The following is a 24,299-nucleotide window of genomic DNA, read 5'->3' as shown; positions in this document are numbered from 1 at the left end:
TTTACTACTAACCGATTAATCTGTATAACAGTATGCAAACCTGACTTTTTTCACACAACCAAAACATATAAGGAATTTGCATCCCCTTCTTCAATGATCTCATACACTAAACATGGCAATCAAAAAGTGGGCTTACATTTCTACAAGTCCAAACTAACATGCTCTCCTCTCCTATCTCCGTTCTGATTACAAAGGCCATGATATCAAGTACAACGAGCAGTGCACAATTCTTAATGAGAACATTAACAAGGCAATAAAGTAATATAACTGAGTAGTTTTCAACAAATGAGTCTGGACTAGAGAGCAACTTATGAACAGTGGTTGAGTCAGTCTGTGTATTTTCACATCATCAAAATGTTACGAGGCAATGGAGTAGACATTAGCCTGTCATTCTCTTTATGAATGTGATCTCTGTAATATGGTGATAATCACCGTAATGGTGGCAGTTAGTAAACAAGATGCAGAAACAGAGTGCCAGCAGCATTAGGCCAACGCACACACATACGGGCATGCAGGCACGCACAGACACTCTAATGACCCTACCTTGCCAGGAAAACACACAACCACAAAACACAAACAACGCAGCCCACTGTACTCTGTGACCAGTGTGTGTGTGACTGTGGATATGTGCCTTTGTGTGTAAGTGCATGTGCAAAGACTGCAAGCAAAATGGGGGATTACTTTTAAAGCTGCAAAGAAAACATTTTTAAATTCCTGTGTAAATCTAATGTTTTCTCTCGTTACCTTATGGAACACTCATAAAACTGCGCACATCAAAAGCCACTGTAAGTTTACCACATAATCTAGAGGCTTTGACCCAGTGATTGTGTCAGAATTAAGTCTGTGTAACCCAAATCGCTGTATATTTGAACAAACTAGTCAGGCAATAGATCACTTGGTCCACGAGTGCGTATTTGTGTGTGAGTGGGCAGTGTCCAAGCAGAGCAGCCAGAGCTGAGCAGGAACAGCTGGAGCTCTTAAGATTTCACTGGAATCTGCTAATGACTGCAAGATTTATAGTACACAGCGCGCACGTGCATGTACAGCTTTGGAGAGCGTAAGAGAACAAAAAACACACAGTGTCTCCAGAATAAGCCCTGTCGTGATTGCTGCAGTGTTTATGGAAGAGTGTATGTGGAAGCGTGGGTATGTTACCTGAGCAGGGGTCCGCTGCCGTTCTTGGTGGTCCCCCCTACAATCAGTTCCTCCTGCCAGTGCATGTACTTCCTGGACAGACCATGGCAGCCGCCGCTCAGGGCCCGCGCCACATTGAATGGCTGGTGTAATAAATGCAGCAGCCGAGAAAATAACTGTCAGCAGCTAGGCTCAAACTTAAGACTTTGTGTTTTAGAACATATAAATGATGGATGTGTGTACACAAATATTCCAAGCCAAAAGCTTGAGGCTAGTCGTGTGCCTACCTTAGTTGAGTTCTTATTAGGTGCAGTGAGGGGACAGTCAGGGTCAGCGGGGTTCAGACAGGGTCTATCCATGTAGCCGTGGCCAACATCTGCCTTCTCCAACATGTCCTCAAAGCTTTCCACGGGGATGTTTGTCTTTTTTAAGTCCTCAAGGAACTCCTTTGGGTCAAAGTTGGTCCACTGTATAGGGTCCTTACCTCTGCAAAGGTAAAAAAAAAAAATTTAACTTTTCCATGTCTAATGCAGCTATTTCTGGGCAATTCATTTAAAGGTTTGAGGTTAACAACATGAGGAAAAACCATAACATTGTTTGAGCTATCATACTATTTTGGATTATCAACAGTGCTGATAAAGAGAATTATTGGTGTCTAAAATTGTGTAAAAAGATGCAGTTTTATTGATTTTTTTCTACAGTATGTGTTTATGTTAAAAAGCAAATGTTATTGAAGAGCTAGTTACATTGTAGAGCGTATTCTTAGGTCTTGTTTTGCTATCACCGTGTGTGTTTGATGTATCATTTAATGCTATTTATTCTCTTAAACTCTGTGTGCAGTACACTTGCTTTACTAGTCATATAAAAAAGGCAAAAGAAGGGTATCTCTGTAAGATTTTTTTGTTGCAATTACCTGCACATGTTACTCCACAACATCAGTCAAACTTCTAAAAGTAGCAAATTATCTCTTTCTTGTTAAGCAACCATTTCCCATCATGCAACAGCTGAACGGCTGCTCCAGTCTCTTTCTCTCTTTGCATTCTATTCCTCACACATTCCAATCTCTCTTTCTCTGAATCTTTCTTTCTCTCTGTTCTCAGACTACATTGTATGTGCTTAACCAGGCTTGGGTTATTATTCCAAGCCTTCCAACCAGAACATAGTAAAAACCCTTATTTGCCATCTTAAACCAACAGGCAAGAAACACACATGCACGCCGACTCTGATGACAGCGATTCAAGCCTGATACGCTTTCACACATCGACAAAACACATGTATGCACCACCAGCGAAGGCACACACTATGTGCATGCACAAACCCATGCGGAGGTAAAAGTCTGTTGAGTATTACTGTAGCAGCAGGCCATTAGCAACAGAATGGCCAGACAATAGTGTGAGGCCCAGGGCTGGAGAGAAACTATCGCCAGCGATACGCATGCCAGCAACCACTACAATAGAGCCTTCAGAGGGGACGAGTGCGGTACACAAACACACTCACATACATGCTCGCTTCTCTGTGGTGTCTATTTGCATGAACTCAGTATGTTAGAGTTGCTTTTAGTAAAGGGGTAAAATCAAGACTTCAGAGATTCGGATCCCCACTTCTCTCTCTATCTTGAGCATCCTGGTAATGCTTACATGTAAGTTAATGGCATAACCGCCACTGATGAGCTCAGCGCTCTCGCTCTGAGTCAATTTGGCACCAGGCCTGACAAAAAGGGAGGCCATTATGTGAGACTAATTAGGATATTTTTAAGCATTTGATCAGTGGCCCATATACTTAAAAGAAACTGGTCAAACTAATGATATGCTGCACTGACTTGCTGTGATTATGTGATTCTTCTGAATTCTGAAGTGTCTTGTACTTACGGGAGATAGACCATTCCAGAATGGAGCTTTGCCCCTTCCCAGAAACAGTCTAAAGGGGTGATGACGAGGCAGGGATGAAGCTTTTCTATAATCTAATGTCATAAGCACAAAAAGCAGGATTTAAACAAATTGACAACTGGAAGACACAGACTGTGCTGGTTATGTTTCCAAAGAAAAAAGAGCAATCAAATTGCAGCATTTGAATCTCACCTGATCCATGTAATGTGTTTCTGTGACTAATTCTCCTGATTTGTAGCATAAGTGTTCCAATGTCCAATGTCTGAAAAGGAAATCAAAACACCACGTGTTAAGTTTTCCTAACTATAGCAAAACGCTCTGAGCCCCTCAGGCTGAACTGCCCTAACATCACAAAAAGTAACGACAAATCTTTCTTCATAATGAAGTCTGTAAGCGAAAAACCATGGTTAATGTGTTTCATGGAAAAACAAAACAAAACACAATTCCGAGACGAAATGTAAAAAAAATTAAATCAACACTTCGCTTCAAACCTATGGTGTTAAGAAAACTGGCAAGACCTGTACTTGTAAAAACTGCATGATCTGATGCTTTTGTACGACAGGAACAGAAGCAGACATTGAACAGTTAGCTACCTGTCATAAAGGAAAACATGAACTCTGCTGGCTTGAATAGCTGACTCCAGGTGCTGCAGGAGTGCCTCCACTGTTAGAACACTGGCTCCCTCCTCTCGTGGCGTCTGAATCATCAGCTGAGGGTTAAACATGGCCTCCTCGCCGATCTTCTGCCGCGTGTACTTCAGTTCCTGGTTCACACGCCCGCCAACTGAACAAAATGGGGTGAACAATGTGAGAGCTGCATATTTGAACACACCATTAATGTAATCCATAACATAATCATTTTGTACATACAATGAATTTACCCTTTTTACAGATATACACAACTGCTAAATGTCAATGACAACAATAAATATACACAACTTATATTTCCAGTGGTCCTTGAAGTAAAACCAGCCTTGATGCAAGAGATCAGATGTCTGACAACATCCGGCTGTTATCAAATACAAACAACAAATCTCTATTTCAAACTCTTCGTAAGACAGTATTTTCCGGGCACAAGTATCTATAAAACACAGCCTGAGTGTTTGCAGTGTTTAAATATCTGTGACTCAAAAAAGGGTCAACCAGACGAAGACATTCTTAGACTTGATAACAGCCATTTGCTAACAGGGATCTTGTAACCCTATATGGCAAATGTGACAGCTTTTTTTTTTTTAAATCCAGAACTAAAACATCACTCCATCAAATCCACATTGAAACAATACAATGTTTCAACCCAAATTTGCAAACAAGTTAGCAGCACATATCCACATTAGGTGCATATGTGTGTGAGACTACATGTGTGTGTTTTTGATTGAGAGGGGCTCTCTTCCAGGCTCTGCACTCAGTATTGTAGTGAGACTAAGCCCTGTGCGTGCTCTCTGAGCTTGCCCAAGCCACAAAAGCTGCCTTTCAGGCTATTTAGCTGCCCTGCTCCACCCCAGTGCAGCCAGGGAAAAGTCTGGCAAAGTGTCTTCCACAAATGAACATATCTGCACAAACAAATCCAAGAAACTGAAGTCGTGTGAGGATTGGCAAATATCTAAATTTCAAGTTGAAAGGGCGACAAAATTTTGCCTAAAAAAATGAAAGGTTGTCGTTTTTTGGGATTTTTTTGCAAAGTTCGTACTAAAGTCAGCGATTTCAGTGTGTGCCCGCATGCACCCTGCAGTTCAGTGTGCCTGATTTACAAGCAGAGGATTTGAGCCCTTCCATCATCAGAGACTAAACGCTCAGTGAAGGCTCAGGCAATTTATAGTCATCTTCTTTCACTTGGTCTCCCTCTCACACACACAACATGAAAAATGTCCAGTGAGAGAGTTGACTGTGTGAAAAATCTGTAACATTTTATTTTGCCTTAATCCAATTTAACAATTCTGTTCAATTCGTGCAACAGCAGGCATAGACTGAATGTTTTTACTCCATTGTAATGGCATTAAAGTTGAACATAAGCATGCCTGTTCTGCTGGGCTGGACCACCTAGTCAGACCAATGGAACAGGGAGGGAGGGGATCATGTCTTGGGGCATTAAGAAAACACACTTGATTTCTTTTTTCCTGGACCCAAACAGCATTCCCATCTGATCCTGTCTCAGGGCATGTTTATAATACTACTCATCATTAATAGCAGGCCCAGGCTAACTGGAGCGACATGCTTTCCATTGCTAGGCTGGCTACACGGCTACGTTTCACCAGTCCTGCCTTCAAAGGAGCATGCATGGAACTGATTAAGACCTGACGCGTACTGACAGTGCACTAACAAGTCAACTTGTCTGATACACTCAGCGCTCAAAGGCAAATCTAGCCTGAGGCTTGGTTTAAGTGCACAGCCAAGAGGAACACAGGTACAGAGGTAGAGGCACATCCATTCTCAGCCTGCTTGTACACATGTGAGGAGATGAAGAAAGGTCTGATTGAAAAAAGATCGCAGGGTCATGCTTAAAAAGAACTGGTTGGAGCAGTCTCCAAGTTGTGGACTGCCACCCAAAGACCTTGAGCTTACAGCGAGCAGTGTGGAATGGGACAAGTCAAAGGAATGTACTCTCCCTCTACAGGAAACAGCACATTACAGCCTCAGGCTTAGAGAATTCCACACTTCACGAGGTTACAAAGTTTTGGGGTCAACACTCACACAGCCTTGGGGTGAAATTAACACCCCAGCTGGACCAAGAAAATGCACGAGTGTGTGCACACTTTTGCCTACGTGCAAGTATGTGCATATCAGCATGTGTACACACAGCTGTGTTTCTTCAATGACACATATTCCTATATTCCTTCTCCTAAGAAAACTGGCTGACCCCAGCGTGTGTTGATAACTCGAAGGTGTCCCGCTTCAAGCTCAGCTGCTGTGACCAAAACAAAGTGTCACTGACATTAAAGTACTTCCCACAGCAGCCTACTTTCTCCCTCACTTGGGTTTTCATCCTTGAGCTGAAAGCACGCCACCGCTCCAACATTGCGAGACTTCATACGACACGCAGCAACTGTAACCTCTAGCATACAAAAACCTCGAAACCTTAGCCAAGCATTCTGTCATCTTACTAAAGTTGTATTGTCTTTACTCACTTACTGAACAATCCATGTCCAGACATCTACCTCCTTTGGCAATGTACTCATTGCTATTATGTTTATTATGACAGAGCTGTGGGTCACATACCTTGACCTCAACAATTAGCCTCTCATGATCCACCATTATATACATGAGAAACGGCAACAGGAGGGGGAGCTCGGCTGTCGCACGAGCAGAGAAAGTTAGCTGCATCAAGAATGGCTTTTTCAGCAGGGACAAGAAAGAAAACAAGATAGAGGCTTGGGGTGTCACAAGAATGCCCATCTACCACTTATGAGGGGCTTGTACATTTTGAAAAAAATTCAAATATGAGAGTTGTTATCACATGAAATGAATGAGTGAATTGTCCTTTCTTTGATTAGACCATTTAACTTTTCAACCGAAAGCTGAAATGCATTGTTTTAACAGTTTTAATATAGTTTCAGTTTCAATCACTTAGGGTAACAGATCAACTTCCACTAAACCCATCATTCAAAAGTCCAGTGTGTTGGACTTCATGCAGTTTAGTACTACATATTTTATATTGCAACCAATTAAGTAGAATGCAGAACACTTGTTCAAGAGCTATTGCTTTGTTTGTCTCATTTAGGATTCGGCAGTTACGTAGAGGTGCGACGTGGGAGATAGAGAGAAAGAAGGTGCAGCATTCGGTATAAATAGGTAGCTCAAAAGTAATGAAAATTCCTCTTATTGTCTGTGGTTTCTAAACAAACAAATATAGGTCCAATCATTATATTTGGTTGCATTGTATTTCTGCTAATTGACTGTCTTTTTTCTTTATTTAAGATTATTCTTAAAGTTTGCTGGCTACAGAGAATGCATCTGCTGTTTTCCATAATAATTAACTTGAGCACAGGGTGAACATCCACCTGTGAAATATGCATTTTTCAAAACATTTTCAGAAATCTTATTGATACTGCAACCTGGCACCTGTGCACGCGCATGTGTGTTTCTTGTGTGAGTATAACTAATGACTGGTGAACAATTCCACATTCAAAATAATTTCTCTTATAATTAGACAGAGAGGAGAAGAGAGGAGAAGAGAAGAGACGAAGCCTGTGTATGCCACTGTAGTGGAGCCCTCTGTGGGTATTCAGCATGTTGCATAACATTAACCCCTGGTCCCCCCTATTCTCAAAGTGAAAGAATGGAGGGGGGCGATGTGCATGAAAGGATAGAAAGTAGGTTTCTAAGGAACTGACATCACCCCCTTCTTTCTTTTAGTTCTGAACTCCCCCTCCTCTTTGTACTCTCATTTTCTCTCTTTGCGCTATTCAGCTCTACTCTCTGATTGGTTAGATCATGATGGCAATCAGCCCAGCCCCTCTGTCAAAGCCAGCCCAGCCCCCTTTCTCCTTTCCAACTTTCTCTTTTCCAAGCAGCACACACAACACCGTAGCTCCACCCCAGGCACATCTCTTAAATTTGAAAAACCACCCCTAAATTTCAATGAACACATGTATCACAACAAGCAAGCACGCTCTAAAACTCTTGTGCATGATCCTTTTTTATCAAAGCATGTTTAACTATGACAGGAACAGAAACAGAGGATTTTCACTGGGACATGACAGCACAGAAAGGCTAAAAATACATTTCACCTCACTTCATCTGCTGAAGAATCTATTAAAAGCCACAGTGACTTTCTACATCGCCTCAAACAACATGCTCATTTGTGTGTGTGCATACAAGTATACTACAGTATATGTACATGCATGCGTCTAAACCCATCTTTGCGTGTGTGCACGTGTGTCCATATGCGTGCAGAGGATGGATTAGCTGGATTAGGGCCCCCTTTCAGAAAGGAACCCCTATGGTGAGGAGGAAGCCTCCACAAAACCAGGTCACCTCTGTGTTACCAGTACAGCAACCTCCCATACCCTGAGCCCCCAGTACTGTCCAATGTAAGACAACCAGCAAACTGCAGACTGAAAAAAAGGTAACAGAAAAGCTACTTCAACAAAGTCAGATGTGGACTGGTTATGCGTAGGCAACTGCAATTGGAAATGTTTGGATATGTTTATCTACCTTGGAAAGTTATATTTTTTAAACTTGGTGATTCAGCAACGTTGTATGTGCAAGATGACTAACAGCTCCTCTTCTCCTTCAAAATAGTCGATGACATAAAATCCACAGTAGAGCCTAACACGACACAAATAACGAAGGCGTCCATATTGGTTGTTCTCATTGCTGGTATTGTTTTGGAGAGCTCAGAAGTGACTTCACGGTCGTACCTCTTGTAGAATTATGATGTCACCTTCTGAATGTGGTGAGTCCCACACCATAACTGGAACAGGAAGTTCTGCCTGTGTACTTTCGCAAATGACACAGTTCGCAGTGAGGGCACATCAGTCCTGGATTGAAAAGCTTTTATGTGAAAGAGGCTACAGTCTAAGCTCCTGCTGCCAATCATCCTGTGGAGCTTTGATCGCCAAGAACAACCCATCTCTTGCCTACCTCCACCAGTCCTGTCTTCTTTGGACCATCTACTGTTATTGTGTCTGCTCATCTCTCAACTAATCTAATGATTTTCCAGTAAAATGATCATTTTCTGCTTCAAATTAATGTTGCTACATCATGATAGACCCACTCAAAACTCTTAAAAATGTCAAAAACTCGATGAAAAGAGGCGCAACTTGAGATACCCACAATCTAGTATACAGCATGTGAAAACCAGATGTGTGTATCCCTTAAAACTATCAACACCAATGATGATAAGAATCGGTTTCTGCCAAAGTAACAACTTTTGAAAGTAACAATCAAAGTTAACAAAATCTGTCTTAAGATGTCTTTGGCCCAGACCTAATGCTAACATGGTCCAGGGTGATACAATGATAAGTGGACAGCTCTTAGTACCAGTGTGAACGACTGAGGATGCATTCTGATCCAACTGCTCAAGCCACATTAAGAGGAGGTGTGGGACACCTGTGGCTATATTCGAAAGACTGAATGCAACTGATTCCTTGGCCACAATAAAAGATTCATATGACGTGATGTGGAGTTTTAACAAGGTTGTTTTCACACTCCTACAATTTAAGGGAAATTACATCCTGTAAAAAGCTGAATTCAAACTCAAAGGATTTGTCCTTCAGAGAAAATCTCTTGCTTACAGCTATGAGTACAGCAACAATATATCTATATTTTTATTTCTATATTTATTGTTGTTGCATGCTTATTTTATCTTATCTTTTATTATATTTGGACATCCAGTGCGGGCAGCAAAGTAAAGAATTTCATTGTACAGGGAAACATGTTTCTAACTGCACATATGATAATGAACCTTTGAATCTCTTGAAACCTTGGATCCCTCTCCGTCAGTCCCGAGAGTCACTTTCGAACATACTTTGCCCATAATGTTCAGCGAGCTCTTTTTTTGAGTCAAAGGGTGTATTCACGGCAGGTTTAGACGATGTCAATAGCCAGATGCTTTTGGGATGTAAAATTCCATACATTTCTATTAGCAGGTATTGCCATAAAAACCTGTAATTACTTAATGACATTGAGATAGCTACTTTTTAGGTTTTCTTAAATTTCATGTGTTTGTATACAAAGCATTACCTCACGAAAATGCTCTGATTTGCATTTCCCAGTGATAAAATGTAATAAAGCTAACATTTAAATGTATCATTTCCATGTTTTCTTTCCACTAGTCTCAAAGAACATAGGTTGTAAAAGCAAAATAACCCAAAGTATAACTGGTCTAAGATTTTGATGTTCATAGGTTTCCTCATTTACCATCCGTGTGTTCCACTGCATATCCATTCTTTCACACGAATACTGTATTTTTTATTAGACTTGCGCTCTGTCATTGCAGCAGTGGGAGCAGTAGCAGTAATAGCTGTAGCTGAACTGTGGCAACAGCATACACAGCGGTTCTGAATCTGAGCTCTACAATGCAGGTGTGCACACAGCCACAAATATGTGATGAAAGGCCTCACTGAGAGCCGAGACCTGATCTGACCCACGATGAGCCCCCCCCCCCCTAGCTCTCATGCGCTCTCCCCCCTTGTGCTCTCCCTCCCTCTGCCCTGTCAGCTTTCACAGAGGAGGGGTCTGTCACACAGAGGCAGGGTAAAACAAGCAAGGTAGAGACAGGGTGACTTTGTAAGAAAGAGGAAAAAATGAGAGGATGACAGAAAGGAGAGAGTAGGAAATAATGAGAACAGAGAGTGGAAGGGCTTTGACGTGCAGCTGCAACCAGGTGGCTCCTCATGCACCACCCTTGCGAGCGCCACATCCCCTGACACGACAGTGACACCCCAGCTGTCAACCGCTGCTCCCCTGAATCCCCACCCATACCACCAACCCTCATGCCCCCCCCCCCCCCCCCCCCCCCCCTCCAACAACAGCATTACCATATGTATGGGTCCCCTCGCCCCTGATTATGCTAATCACCTGTCCGGCCCCTGCAGCCCCTAAAATGGGTGTATTTAGCAGTCGGCTGGCTCCCAATGCAGCTTCCCCTGGGCCCGAGGTGTACATTCACACAGTTCTCAATGGAAAGATTCTTCCACGTTGCTGCCTTCATTCAGATCCCTCTCTCCCCTACCAACCCCCCACCTCCAACCTGAAAAAAAGAAAATCCTATTCAATGCCAATGGATTCACAGAGCAGTGGAAAGAGTAGTTGGAGAAGAAAACACTGACAGAAAAAGTCTGTAGCATATGCATGCATGCGTGCTGTGGTTCCAGTTGGATACAAAAATGGCATATTATTGCAGCCAGGCGGACAAATAAAAGTAGATGCGACTGACATTGTAAACAATGCAAAGGCTTTACAACATCTCCACGAATGGTATATCCTTATGTTCCGTGAAATGAGAAACATTAAAAATCAATATTGTGCAATTCCTCTATTAATCAAAGCATTACTGAAGGGCAAGCCTGTCAGTTACTGTCAAATACAAGCCAGGTGAGGCCCCCACCCCACCTCTGCTGGATTTATATTCTTGTGATTGGCCCACCGCCCAGCCATAACAGACCGTGACATGACCCTGAGCAGCCAATCTCAGCGAGCCATCTCTTTGTCATTTCCTGTAAAGATGGCCCATGATTCCAGGTATCCAAAAATCACACATTCTTTATTGTGGAACAGAAAGCACAACGGCAGAAGCACACAGAATGTGAATGAAAGACTGGCGAGAATAATAAAAACAAACCAAAAAAAGGGTTTCATATAAAGAATTTTAAATGTGAAATCGGTGCATGAGACCAACACCAATGCTTTTTTCTGTACTTAGGGTTTGCTTTGCTGGGATGAATGCAACAAGTTTCAAATACAACACTGACATAAACTTCATCCCACTTAAAAAAACATCCGCACAGGGGAGTGTCAGAGAGGTGGAGGTGTGCTGCCTCTGGTGCACGTGAGAACTCTTGTGATTTAAAATTCTCTTTTACATGAGTGTCCTGGCCAACATGGGTAGCAACTCGATCAACACTTACGACACAACAGTGTCATAAGTGTTCATCTGAATGTATATATATATATATATATATATATATACACACTACAATATGCACACGGTATGTTTGTTTTGTATACTGTATATAAACAACAAACAAAACAATCAGAAACATAAAAACAAGAAATATCAGTAGAGGACATCTGTCATTTTTGTTTCTGCCTCCAAATTATTATTATCGACTTTTTGGGATTTATTTAATGACAGCTGATCTCCAAGCAGAGGAAACAGCACACGATAGCACACACAATCTAAAGCACTGGCTTTAGATAAGATAAGACTCAGGAAGTGAAGCCTGATTTATGTTTCTATGGCAGAGCCTACATAACTGACCTATACGGGAGACATACATGGAAGATGCTGTGGAAGATGGTCGCCCAATCACCATTTCGCCCCTTGGCCCATGTCTTCCAGAGGTAAGGTGCCCCTTTTTTTCTGAATATAGAGTTGTTGTGGTCATGTGGCTATCCAAATGGCCACCAAGAAATGAGCCAGATGACACCTTTATCCCAAAAAGAAAAGAGCCGTTTTACCTACAAAATGAAAGAGTAGAGCCAGTGGGCCTCATGCAACAACCGTTCGTACGCACAGATTTGTTCTTAAATCGTCCGTACGAGTGATTTAAGAGAATTTGCGCATTCACCAATCTTTTCGTATTTTACGTTTTCTTTCAGATACGAACAGAATTCACGAGTGATCCAGACCTGTCGTAGGAGTTTCGTAAAATAGTCCGCTGTTATTCAAATCAAGTTTGCTTGACAAATGGATTGTATATTTAATTACTTTGAAGAAAACATAAATAAATATACATTATACCCCATAATTATGCTGACATTATTCTGTTTGACTTAAATTACGCACTAATTGAAGGTTCATTTGAATCTGTGTATAACAAGGTCAATGGGAAGCGTAACCAGAGGCTGACTTGCTACTTTTGGATGCCTTAGCGCGTCAGGCTCTTGGAAGAGACCGTGTGGAGACAGACGAATGGCTGACATCGCGATTAAGATTGCTAAGGACTGTACTGCTACAAATATGGAGCTTGCTAGAGCCACAACTCCAGAGAAAAACACGCCGATCAAACCCAATTCCACCACACGCCCAGGTCCTCACCACCCTTGGATTTTTGGCCACAGGAACCTTTCAGAGCGAGATTGGAGACAGATTGGGGGTGTCCCAGTCCTCTGTGAGTCGTGCGCTCCCCTTGGTCATCAAAGTTCTCATCAGTTTATCACCCATGGTACATCAAATTCCCACACACCGCTGTCCAACAAGTACAAATTAAGAGGGACTTTCATCCCGTGAGTGGACTGCCAATCATAATTGGAGCATAAGCCACATATACGCATCAAAACACCCGTGCTCCTGTCGTGGAGCGCACTGAGCTGAAGGCCAGGTGGGTGTGTCTCGATACCTCGTTCATGGCGCCATGAACGAGGATCTCCACCTGAACCAGCCCAGGCAGACCAGAAGCTGTGGTGCCAGAAGACCCCCCTCATGGACCACCCCATCAAAGTGCCATCATGATGAGGCAACAACTGATTGCACGGCTTTAGTTGCAGTTATCGATCGCCTGCCAAGGGCGAGACATTTTTTTTAAGCCATTTTCATATCAAACCATTTATTTTTTTATTTCGGTGACATGGTATTAACAGCACTCGTAATTGCTTCCCATTTCTTCGCTTTAGCAGTTTCCGTAATTCCACTGCTGACACTGCTAAATGACAGATTTTCCTTTTTGGATCTCTGAAAGCAGAACTTCAATCTCAGAGCCCGTAAAGTTGTTCTTTTTGCACCTTGATGCCATTCTCATGACTCAACACTCAACACTTCCTGGCACAGAAGCGAGGAAGCACAGCCTTATATGGTGTAATTTAGGGCGTGGAGTATGCAAATCTACTATCCTCGTGCACGTGAACTTAGATATGCACGAGTGGGATTCATCATTTACGCAGGTCCTTTACACACTTTTTCCGAAGTTAAGAGCGCTTGTTGAATCTGACGTGGCGTGTTCGTACGAGACCTTTGTACGAAAAAAGTAAGAGAAATTTAGAATAAAAATACGAAAATGTTCTTGCATGAGGCCCATTGAGAGGAACCAGGATCAGACTGGTGTATATGGCTGTCGGACAAAGTGAGTCCATACACAGTCTTCTTATTTATATCTTGTACATATATTTTACACAGTTCTCCTGGAATTAAACTTGTTGAAATTAATTTATTTTCAGTTGGATGAAAATTTCACTGCAGCAATGGGAAAAGCCCATTTTAGCAGCTTTCGGATCCGGTGTTATGGAATATTTGCATGAGTATGAACTTTTCACAAGAACATGTTCAAAACAATAAGTCCTCCAATAAAAATGACCAAATAGGTCATTTGTTCTTATCTCTAAATACAACCCACAATGGTGTCCTGTAAAATACCGCCCCTGCAAGTGGCAGAAGGGAAACCCTACTCATATGAGTTTCAACGTCGGACCACATGTCATTCTCAAGTGTTTCTTTTCCATATACATTCTTTGTACCACACCAAGTCCCCTTAATAAACGCCATTTTTACATCTCACATGCAACTGGGCTCACAAACGCTAAATGTTGCATGTTCTTTTAACCTAAATTTTGTTTCATTTTCTTCCTGCAATGCACAAAGGACCCTTTGGGATAAAAAATGGACTCCCCGCTGATTCACACACGAACACACTTAAATTTGGTATCCTGGATCTCGTGAAAATATAGCAATGTCAGAATGTGTCCCTTACTATCTTTTTTAACGACATCAAGCCTTGGAAGAATCAATATTTTCGAGCTCCAAACTTCTCAATCATCTATGATAGGAGATGCTGTCTCCCTTTATGCCTTGTGTGTGCGTGTGTGGTACTTGCTGTTACTGCCAGATTCTATGACGACGTGCTGGAGGAATTGCAATGAACTATATGGCTACATATGTAACTGCGGTAAGCCAAAGGGGCTGAAAATTTCCAGAGACACGCACGCACACACACGCACCCATAGATTTTGGATATGCTTTCAAGAAAAGTTTTCTGCGCTGCAGTCTGAGAAGCATCAATCAACACCCCAATCTCTCCTAGTGTACGGTTGGTACGACAGCCAAAACACAAACACACTACCGCTACTATGCTCCTGCCTCTTCCCTCACTCTGTCTCCACTCCAACACACACACACATAGTCTCTCTCTGCTGTTTTGTACTTTCTCCACCCTTCTGGCAGCCAGTGCTGTGAGGGAGGGGAGAGAGGAAAGGGGAAGAGAGAGGGAGGGAGGGAGGCCAGACCACCCTGCTCTCATGGCAGGGCTGAGTGTTTACATTGCCGTGGCTCACTCTGTAATACATCTGGCATTCTGAGGCCACTCTCTCCAGCCAGGGACGGGGGAGTGGTGGTGGAGGGAAGGCAGGATGGGGGGGCTTGGGTAAAGAGAGAGACCTTTCTGGCAGAGGGGAAAAGAGAGGGATAGAGGAGAAAAAGAAGGAGGTAGAGGGGGAGGGTAATTCTCTCCACAGTCTCCTGTGGTCGGTCATTCGCAGGGCTCTGGTTTTTGAATAAGAGCGCCTGAAAGAATGCAAAATGTAAACAGAGAGCTTGGAGGCATCTCAAGAAGTTGTTTGTGAATGGGAGTGCGCTCGCCTTGAGAGCACACACACACACACACACACAGATACTCAATACAGATAATTTCAAGGCTTAAACATTGATGCACTTTTACATTCACCAGGTAGGGCTAATATGCACAACAGTGTTTTCGAAAAACTGGAGAGCTGAGAGCTGAGAAAACAGCACTGCAAGTCTGTGTACAGTACCGGAGGCACGGTGTTTCTACACACTAAATCCTTCACCAGTTAGCCTGCACTTTTCATCAACTCGTAAAGTTTAACACAACAGACTGGAATGTTTTTCCTTAAACAGAGGTTTAATCCTGTTTGTAGCTAACTGATAAACACACACTTAACTGAGTGCAGTTTGTACATGTGTCCATGTGTGTGCGAACTGCTTACTACTGCGTGAGAGAGTGAAACAGAGGAAGAGGGACAGAGGAATGGCTATGTAACATATTCTCTGCTAACTGGTAAAAAGATTTTTGGGTGTGTTTGACTGCTCACTGCCGATGAATGAAAGCTGCTGGGGAAAAAGTGTGACAGTGAATAAAAGTGCAAGAGAAGAGGCGTAAAGAGATGAATAAAGACGAGAAAATAGCACAGAGAGGCACATCAAATTAGCCAGCCAGGGCCAGGCCTGCTCAACCATATACTCATTCACAAAACCAAAAACTCCAAAGCCTCTCTACACGTGGCCCTATGTGTGTATTTGTGTGTGTTTGTGTGCACATACATGTATCGCTGCTTCCATACATCAATAGCTGAATATTTTCAATCGCACAAACCACAATCCTCTCAGGACGCAAAATTCAGAGCACTCGTCCTCCGTCTCATCTTCATCCACAAGAAAGGATGTTGAAGCTTCGTCTGCATGCAATTCGTATCATACTGCTCCCTTCTTCTCTGCCATCGTGAGCAAAACAACCACCAACTCGTTCAACTCTCTTAATCACACTAGATACAAAACAGACAGGCAAGAGAGGGAAAGAGCTGCCATTGAAAAAAAAAGAGATCTGTGGTTCCATCATGACTGGAATAAATCAAGCTCGGGATGCACACAAACATCAGCTGGCACCATTTTAACTGTTGCCAAACAGATTTCAGGAAAAAGCTGATGACCATAAATTTCCAGTGCAAGGGACCACAAGCAGTGACAATTCTGGAATATGTCTGTAATGTCTTTTCTTTGTCGTGTCAATATATTCTGTCATTAAAACATGAAAGATGACACACAAATGTAGAATTTGGTCAGATGTGAAATTTAAAAAAAATGCCACAGATTCACTGCCCTCTGCTGGTGAAGTAATTCCAAATGGTTAAACACATACTTATTAAATGAAAAGGTGACACAACTCGGAAACAATGCATTTACTACCAACAGCATCTGGCTCGTGAGATGGTCTCATGTACAGTAGGCATCCATGTGCACACATGTGAACATAACACAGGAGGCAAACAGCAACTGGTGACAGCTGCGACCTCTGCATTTCTTCCAGCCAGCCCCCCAACACACACTCCCCCGCTCTTCTCTGCTGCGAGTCTTCACTCTGCACCCAGGCCACAGGGTGAGTATCAGGTGAGGTTTTAAATAGCGGGGCCTCTACGTGATGACCTCAGGGTCCCTGGGGTCCATGCCCGTGGCCCCTGGCCTCTGCACTTATGCACCCCAAGAAAGTGCTCCGGGACCCAGGGCCTCCCCTCTGTCTGTGGCCTCAAGACTACAATCCATAGCCCTGTGCCCCAGTCCAGCCCATAAATCAGGGGACAATAAACTCATTTCAGCAATCGTTCATATGCATTTCCTTAAAGCACATGTCCATAACTGTTCAAGATAAAAGCTGTAGCCCCTGTCCTCTTTCTGATGTTGACGAACAGAGACTTAGCACAGATAACAACACATTGCCAGCTCATCCTCTTCACCTCTAGATTCAACATCAGTTCTTGCCCAAATCTTTTAAACATTTTCCTTACCATACCTTCTCTTCTCCATCAACCCAGCCACATAATCTTCCCCCTCCAGGAGCAAAAGAGTGAGGGGCTGTCCTACAGGAAGGCCTGTGTTTATGTGATACTGTTTTAATTAGAGGCAGGCAGTGCTCTTATTTTCTTTACAATTTGGCCTGTGTTTGCCTTAACCCAGAATGCCAAGGGATGGCTCCGCTTTCCATGTGCAGCCAGGAGGAACCGTAAAGGGCTCTTGTTCCTCGAGTCCACATCTCCGTTCCCTGAAAGTGGCTTACAGTTAATCATCGCAAGATCATCTAGAATCATCTGGAATTCTAAATTGAGGATGTATGTGAAGTCCAACCCAAGCCGACAGGCCGGTGAGCAAAGCCTACAGAGGACTTCGACCCTCATTTGTGTATGGAACTCAAGACAGGACACCACAATACTACAGCTTCCTGTTTGAGCTAATCACTTCCTGTGAGCATCGCAGTGACTATAAACACGGAATCTCTGCAGTGTGGATGCAATCCTCTTTAAATTCACACCGCCGTCACATTACTGTTTTCTGAGTAGCAAAAAGGACTTAAAAACTATAACTATGGGTCCCTAATTGTTTAACAGAGTAAAACCCTCCATGCATCCTCAGAAGTTTGACATAATTGCTTCTTTGTGCAGGCATGTGTCTCACTCCCAATTGATCTCTGTCACGTTGTCTAATAAACAAACCTTCCTGTGTCTAAGTATATCTAAACATTGCTGAGTGAGCACAGAGTGAGTAGAGACAATTCCTGCGAACGCTGTAGTACGTGACAGCTTGTAGAATAAACATACTAGACAACTCCGGTATGCAACTAACGGTGGTCTGCTGCAGGCCTCAGCCGCTCTGGCACAACCACAGAGCAGGTGACGACGGACACGAAATGAGATCACAAAAGTGGCTCCAGTCAATTCCGAAGGAACTGAGAGATCTAATATGAGCTGGTTGTGTTGTATCTACATCCAGAGGCCACACAGCTTCCAGGAGGGGTCGTCAACTAGTTGCTTGTGGAGGGCAGTTCCAGATGAAACATAAACAGTCGCTCTATCTTCTCTTCCTCGCTCCTCTTTTTCCTCTCAGACGTTGGGCCAGTCCCCCAGCACAGCCCAGCACAGCGTTCCATGGTCCAGGCAGAACTAAGCTATCCCTCAGCTGTGCAGTCTAATCTAAACAAACAGATCTCTCCCCACCAGCATCTGGAACCCCTCATGTACCGGCACCTAGGAAACCACCGCAGCCCAGTCTCTTTGACAGCATCTATGTGTGTGCGTGAGCAGGTTTCTGTTTATCGCTATGAACCAGTATAACAGTATATCGTAAAACTCTCCCAGAGGTCACTAGTCTGAAAGTGTCAGCCAAGTCCTGACAATGCAGCTTACTGGTGTAACATTAGTGACAATAGAATAAAAGGTGCAAGCCAGCAACAAGAAAGGCGATAAACTACTTGATTTTGGCCATCTGTATAATAGGGCCATTTTGTACATCAGTCATATAAGAATACTAACAAAAACAATTACAAGTGAACAAACTTTGGACAGGTATATTTTGATTAAAAAAACAGGCAAACCTGGAACTGCAATAACACAATTTCTGCCACGTGCAGCTTATATTTGTGACACTTCCAGTGTACTTCTGGTGCCAAAAAGGATCAAAGCATCCTTGGAAACTGTAGAAAAAGCATGTCCTTTTGCATGTCCAGCATGCTTTTGCCAAATGCACTTTTCCAAAAATGGCAATAGGGTGACTCAGGAGAGTAAGAGAAAAGCTGACCGCTGACCAGTTACCGTAGCTTTAATCGATTTTCTGATAAAAACCTGCCATAGACACAGCTGTGATGGCCGAGAGGTTAAGGCGTTGGACTCGAAATCCAATGGGGTTTCCCCGCGCAGGTTCAAACCCTGCTCACAGCGAACAAAATGTTAAAGTTTTCACCCAAGACCATTAAAATTTCAGGCTTCTTATGACAGTAGATGCTAAAACTCTTCAAATATAATGAGAAAAAGTTAAAATCCCCTGCTTGGGACTATCTGAGGAGTGATTCATAGTTCACCTGAGGAAACAAATGTGCAGACTAACTGCTACTACCTCCAGTCAGATAGTGTAGTGGTAAGATTGCTATCTTTCATGTGGGCGACCTGAGTTCAAATCCCCTTTGTGGTACTACCTCCAGTAGGGGTCCTCAGGCAAGACCCCCTGCTCTGCCTGCCTACCAGTGTAAGGCACTTTGGATAAAAGTGTCTCTCAAATACACAAAACAAATTCAAGCAAATCTTAGTTTATTACACTTAATAAATAGCAATAATTATTCAATTAGTTAGCCATTGCTTTTCTGTCAATCAATTTCAGCTATAACTCCAGGGTGCAGTTGTAAAGGATGCACTGCTGACTCTGTTATAATATCCTGTTTCATACGGTGCCCCTTGCCGTAGTCAATCTGACCACGGTCTGGCATGCGTAAAGGGTGTGAAAACAAAGTGATCCCCTCAGTACAATCCGGAATCCGATGCTGAAGAGACTCCACTCTGCTGAAACTGTTGCCAACTGCGCCTGCGCCACAGATTAGAAGTACACGCTGTCTGTCAGACCCCTGCAGCAGCACGCAAGGAGAGAACAGCCAACCCGCGGAGGAGGTGGGGTGTTTGATCTGTCTGCTTTGATGCTTGAGCTCACAAACTACATGTTTTTTTTTTCCCTTTTTTACTCGAGTGGATGGTTGAAATGTGGAGCGAGTAAAAAAAAGGCAAACAGATGGACATAAATAAATCTGAGAACTTTCTTCAAATTCAGTTCCATTTCTCGTTGGCAAAATCTGCTCGTCCATTCATGACTCCTGCAGCCGACTCGAGCCATAAGTACAGGAATGCAGATCAAAGGAAAGGAAAAAAAGCTCAGCCCCTTATCCTTACCCCCCCAGAGCACCACCCATATGCACAGTCTCTTTCCTCCTTTCAATTTTTCATTCTTTGTAAGTTGTTCGGGATAGAAAAAAAGAAAAAAAGAAAAAGAAACGAGTGGCACATTCACCCTTCTAACACAAGCTCCTGTCCTCACTCCGCTTTTTCCCTGCAGCCGGAGACAAATCTTTTTGGAAAGTTGAGAGCTGTCCAAAACGGGACCACACACAGCCTCTGAGCCTTCAACTGCTGGGGGCAGGCGGACACACACTCACACACACACTCTCACAAAATGGCGGCTTTGACAAAAAATTTCCTCTACCCCAAGAGCTGCTTATGAGCTTAATTACAACCTTCTTCAGTCACTTCTTACAGATCTTGTGTGTGCGTCTAATGCAGTTTGAGGAGCTACAAAGAGAACCATGAACTTATTCCAGAGTTTCGCTTGGCCTTTTTCCAGGGCCTGAAAGATAAACAATCCCATTAGATTTGTGTAGTAGCACTATCCATTTCTTTCTCCAATCTAAATCATGAAATAGCCATTCAAGCACAAAATGGGAAACTGTACGGCTTCAGAGGCACTGAAATGAAGAACACACTCAGCAGGTTAAATTCAAACACATCCTGGAGATGCAGATAAAATGAACAACATATCAAAAAAGCCAATGATAAATCAGTGTCTTACCTTCCACCCAGAGTTTCTCCACGTCTGTTTCCAAATTAGCTGCCCTTAAGCCCACGGCAAAAGCTCCAAAAATCATGAGGCCCACGACCAAAAACTTTCCGCAGTTCTTTTGTATGTAACAGCCAAGCCTAAATAAAAGTCTCTGGAACTTCGCTCTCAGCCACAGAGGTGCTTTCCTCCCAGTTGCCTTCCCCTATGATAAGACAAGAGTCCTAATGTTACTATCAGTTAAAGCACAACAAAAACACTTCACTTACCTGAGCAGGTGAGGCTGTGGAATTAGATTAGAGAGATCATGCTTGCAAAGAAATGACTCCCACACGTGGTCCAAAATGTATTCATGTCAAAAAGCTTTCAAATAGTTCCCCTGAGGAAACCGTGCACACTAACTGCTGAGCTGTACTATAAGACTGAACGCAAAAATTTTAAGCAGAACAAGAGCTGTGATCAAAAATAGTGAACACATTCATTCACCGTCCGACTGTGCTAACCTGAAACTTGAAGTGCCTGAAACATGCATCTGCTGTGCTGGGGACCGCTTAGAAACCACAGAGGGCTCCCAGGAGTGAGAGCCACGGGTTTTTGTCACATCAGTGAAACATATAGACTGCAACCTTAGCTCGACAGATGCAAAGAAACGATAACTTTATCCTCTGTATGTAGCATGGGCCAGATCTGTCATTTGACCACGACAGTGATGAGTTAAAACTGGTCTGCGGCTGGACGGAGGTAAACAACAGGAGATAACTGTCAAAATCACTTGCTGGAATTTTGATAATATGCCTGTCTTGTGTATGAGCCAACTTCACGACACAAAATAACCTTCAAGGTCTTAAGATTCTGAGTTAGAGGCGTAATGCTTGAGTAATAAACACACAGTTCCTATAAATAAACTGAAAAATGTCCATAAAGTCTTTAATGCTTCCCAAATGCACACAGACTCTTAGATTTGGGGGGTGGCAGTCAAAGAAGGGGCTTCCACTCACACCCCACACATCAAGCGGTGACATTAAACACTCAGAAAAGATTAGTGTGGTAAGACTCCCAAATATCACCACACACACACACACACACACACACACACACACACACACACACATGCACAGACAACCCCTGAACCGCGTCCTGCTGCCCGTGTGTTCCGATGGAGAAGCCATCACAGGGGGACACACAATATTTGTGAACGGAAGAGTACAGCCACATGTTTTTTTTTCTTCCCTCCTCTCTCCTTTCGCGAGTCACCCAAGTTGATACCGTCACAACAACCTTTCCGTTTCCAGCTTTAACGCGGCTCGCCGGGAAAGAAGTTATGAAACGGTCGGCGGTAGAGTTAGAGTTAGAGTGAAAACTGCATGTTTTGCCTTGTGTGTGTGTGAGTGTTTGGGATGCGGCAGTGTCTGCAATGGGAAACAGGACCAGCAACTTGTTACACATGCTGAAGCTGAAGAGAGCCGCTCGAGGGGAGCCTGAATAAGATGAATTAAGCCTAACTTTGGACTTTCAACAACCTTGCCTAACTCCTATGCTCCCCCCCTCCTGTTCAGCACGTCCCGTTATCTAGCGAGCACTAGACACAGTTTGGCCACTTTTTTTCGGGAGATACAATGAAACCAGCACCATGCAGCTCTTGCCTGGCGAAAGACGAGAAATAAGCACCTCTAAGATTTGCTCCAGAGCAAAGCCCGCATCGCAGTAACTTGGCCGTTGCAAATACTCCAAATCCAGCGGTGTGTTGCGGGTATAGTCCCCCCTGTTCCTCCGCGTTATCCTCGGCCGATCGGGGTCTCTGTTTTCCTGTTCGGAGGGCGCATTAGCAGCCGAGGCCATGTTGCGGGGACAGCGATGTGGTTACCGTTTCCCACTTTATAGTATTTCCCCGAAAGCGTGTAGCGATATCCCAAGGCAACAGAGTTTCACTCTCACACCCGTGAAGTAGGGCTTCATACTCCTGTTGGAGACGGCGAGTCAAAGTCTGCGCCTTCCATCCCCACATTTCGTGATCCGGAGGTCTCCACCGCTTTCACCGCATTCACCGTGTCTCTTAAAAAAAAAGTAAGTTTCTTTCAAAAAGCTACGTGCGCAAAGTGATTCCCATACACGAGTCGCGGGTAAGAAACCTCGATGGTCGTAGCATTCTGGTGAGATCTATGTGGTCTTCCCCAGGGCCGCGCGTCACGGCCAACTCTGAGATTCAATAGAAGGGGAGAAAAAGACCTCTCTCCATTTGGAGGCAGAGAAGGAGGAGGGGTGAGAAGAAAAAAAAAGAGAAAAGGCTCGAGATCCCGCCTCTGGGCTGTCAGATTGCCGGACTTTCTTGCATCTGATTGGTTGCAGAAGGGCAAAAATTACTCAGCAAACACGACTATTATTAGCTGCTTAGCAACAGCTCACTAAAGTAGAGAGACCACCCAGGCAGACAGACCTCATGAGTGCATCTCCGACTTCAGGGGAGGCGCTCTGAGAGCCCGAACCGCTTGGCGCGTTTGGGTTCCAGCAGAGCAGCCCGTAGCTCGAATAAAGCGTTTCCCCGAGAGGACCTGAGATCTGAGGTTCTCGGTCTGTGTGTTGGAGGAGCGCCGAGGAATGTCAGAAGAGAAGTTTTTAACTTTTTTTCCCCCCTCTACCACCACCATTATGGCAGTTGAGCCTCAAATTACAGCGGTGCAAGGGGAGGTCCTATAGCAGGCTATATTGTCATTACAATGTCAGACGCTCTATAGGGAGAGGGCTGATCTTTAGAGTTTGCAAAAATATATTTATTTGACTTTTTTTTTCATGAAGTCGTTCGTGGAGATAACCATGCATGCACGTGCATTTGAATGAAGACCAAGTGGAGAAACACCCTCACTAGTAGACATACCTGATCAATGTAAGCAGCCAGGTTGCCATTTGATTGACGCACGCTTTAGTTTCAAGCTGCCAGAATGAGTGCAAGTTGAAAACTTAATCAAATCTTTAAAACAGGCAAAATATTTTGCTATAGAGGACAGTGGTTTAACAAAGCTGACCGTTTAACACTTTAAAGGTATAGCCACTTCACGGACCAACAAAAGCGCACGCCCGACCCAAAAGAGCTCAGCAGCGGCTCGACTGCGTGCCAGCCTTACCATCACGTTCCAGGTGGGGAGAGCTTCCAAAGGAAATCCCTGATATCCGCCCCCGCGGAGTGTAAAAAGGGAGTCAGTTGAGATGGGATAAAAATTTTAAAAAAAAAACAGCTCAGTTCGGTAGGGATGAAGAATGACGCAGTGTTGTCCGTCTTGATCGGAGTCATTTTGATCTGCGTCGGAAAGGGTTCACGCTCAATCACGGCTGTTTCTTTTTGGCCACGTGGGTGGTCCCATTCGCTCCCTAGACAGGGCCTTTTGACTGCCTCCTGATCATTTCCAAACTTGTAAACTGTAGCTTATCAGTGCATACGCAGGAGCCTTTCATGCATAGACTGCAGCTTGGGCGTCATACACTTGTACATGTATAGGCGCACTCTGACTTGCACATTTTATTTGTGTAGGCTGCTTA

General features: G+C 43.7%; 1 protein-coding gene and 1 non-coding gene across 3 annotated transcripts in view; one reads left to right on the top strand and one right to left on the bottom strand.

Moving 5' to 3' along the window:
* Positions 1 to 24,038, bottom strand: part of ptch1 (patched 1) — a 55,934-nt gene extending 31,896 nt beyond the window's left edge. The window contains exons 1-7 of one of the 2 annotated variants that reach the window (XM_075467740.1): positions 23,888 to 24,038; positions 20,781 to 20,973; positions 3,614 to 3,803; positions 3,213 to 3,282; positions 3,003 to 3,094; positions 1,422 to 1,620; positions 1,156 to 1,277 (exon numbers count right to left, since the gene is read on the bottom strand). In XM_075467740.1, coding sequence (XP_075323855.1) covers positions 1,156 to 1,277; positions 1,422 to 1,620; positions 3,003 to 3,094; positions 3,213 to 3,282; positions 3,614 to 3,803; positions 20,781 to 20,973; positions 23,888 to 23,890 — 869 coding nt within the window. In that variant the 5' untranslated portion in view covers positions 23,891 to 24,038. Of the gene's footprint in view, positions 1 to 1,155; positions 1,278 to 1,421; positions 1,621 to 3,002; positions 3,095 to 3,212; positions 3,283 to 3,613; positions 3,804 to 20,780; positions 20,974 to 22,436; positions 22,987 to 23,887 lie in introns of those variants that run through there. The other variant, XM_075467739.1, reaches the window with a different exon arrangement.
* Positions 19,030 to 19,111, top strand: trnas-cga (transfer RNA serine (anticodon CGA)). The gene has a single exon. It is a non-coding gene; the product is annotated as a tRNA-Ser (tRNA).
* Positions 24,039 to 24,299: the final 261 nt, after the last annotated feature.

Source organism: Odontesthes bonariensis, chromosome 6, assembly GCF_027942865.1.
Source record: "Odontesthes bonariensis isolate fOdoBon6 chromosome 6, fOdoBon6.hap1, whole genome shotgun sequence".
In the NCBI taxonomy this organism is placed as follows: domain Eukaryota; kingdom Metazoa; phylum Chordata; class Actinopteri; order Atheriniformes; family Atherinopsidae; genus Odontesthes; species Odontesthes bonariensis.
The sequence above is the reverse complement of the archived record's forward strand: the minus strand, read 5'-3'. Positions and strand labels throughout refer to the sequence as shown.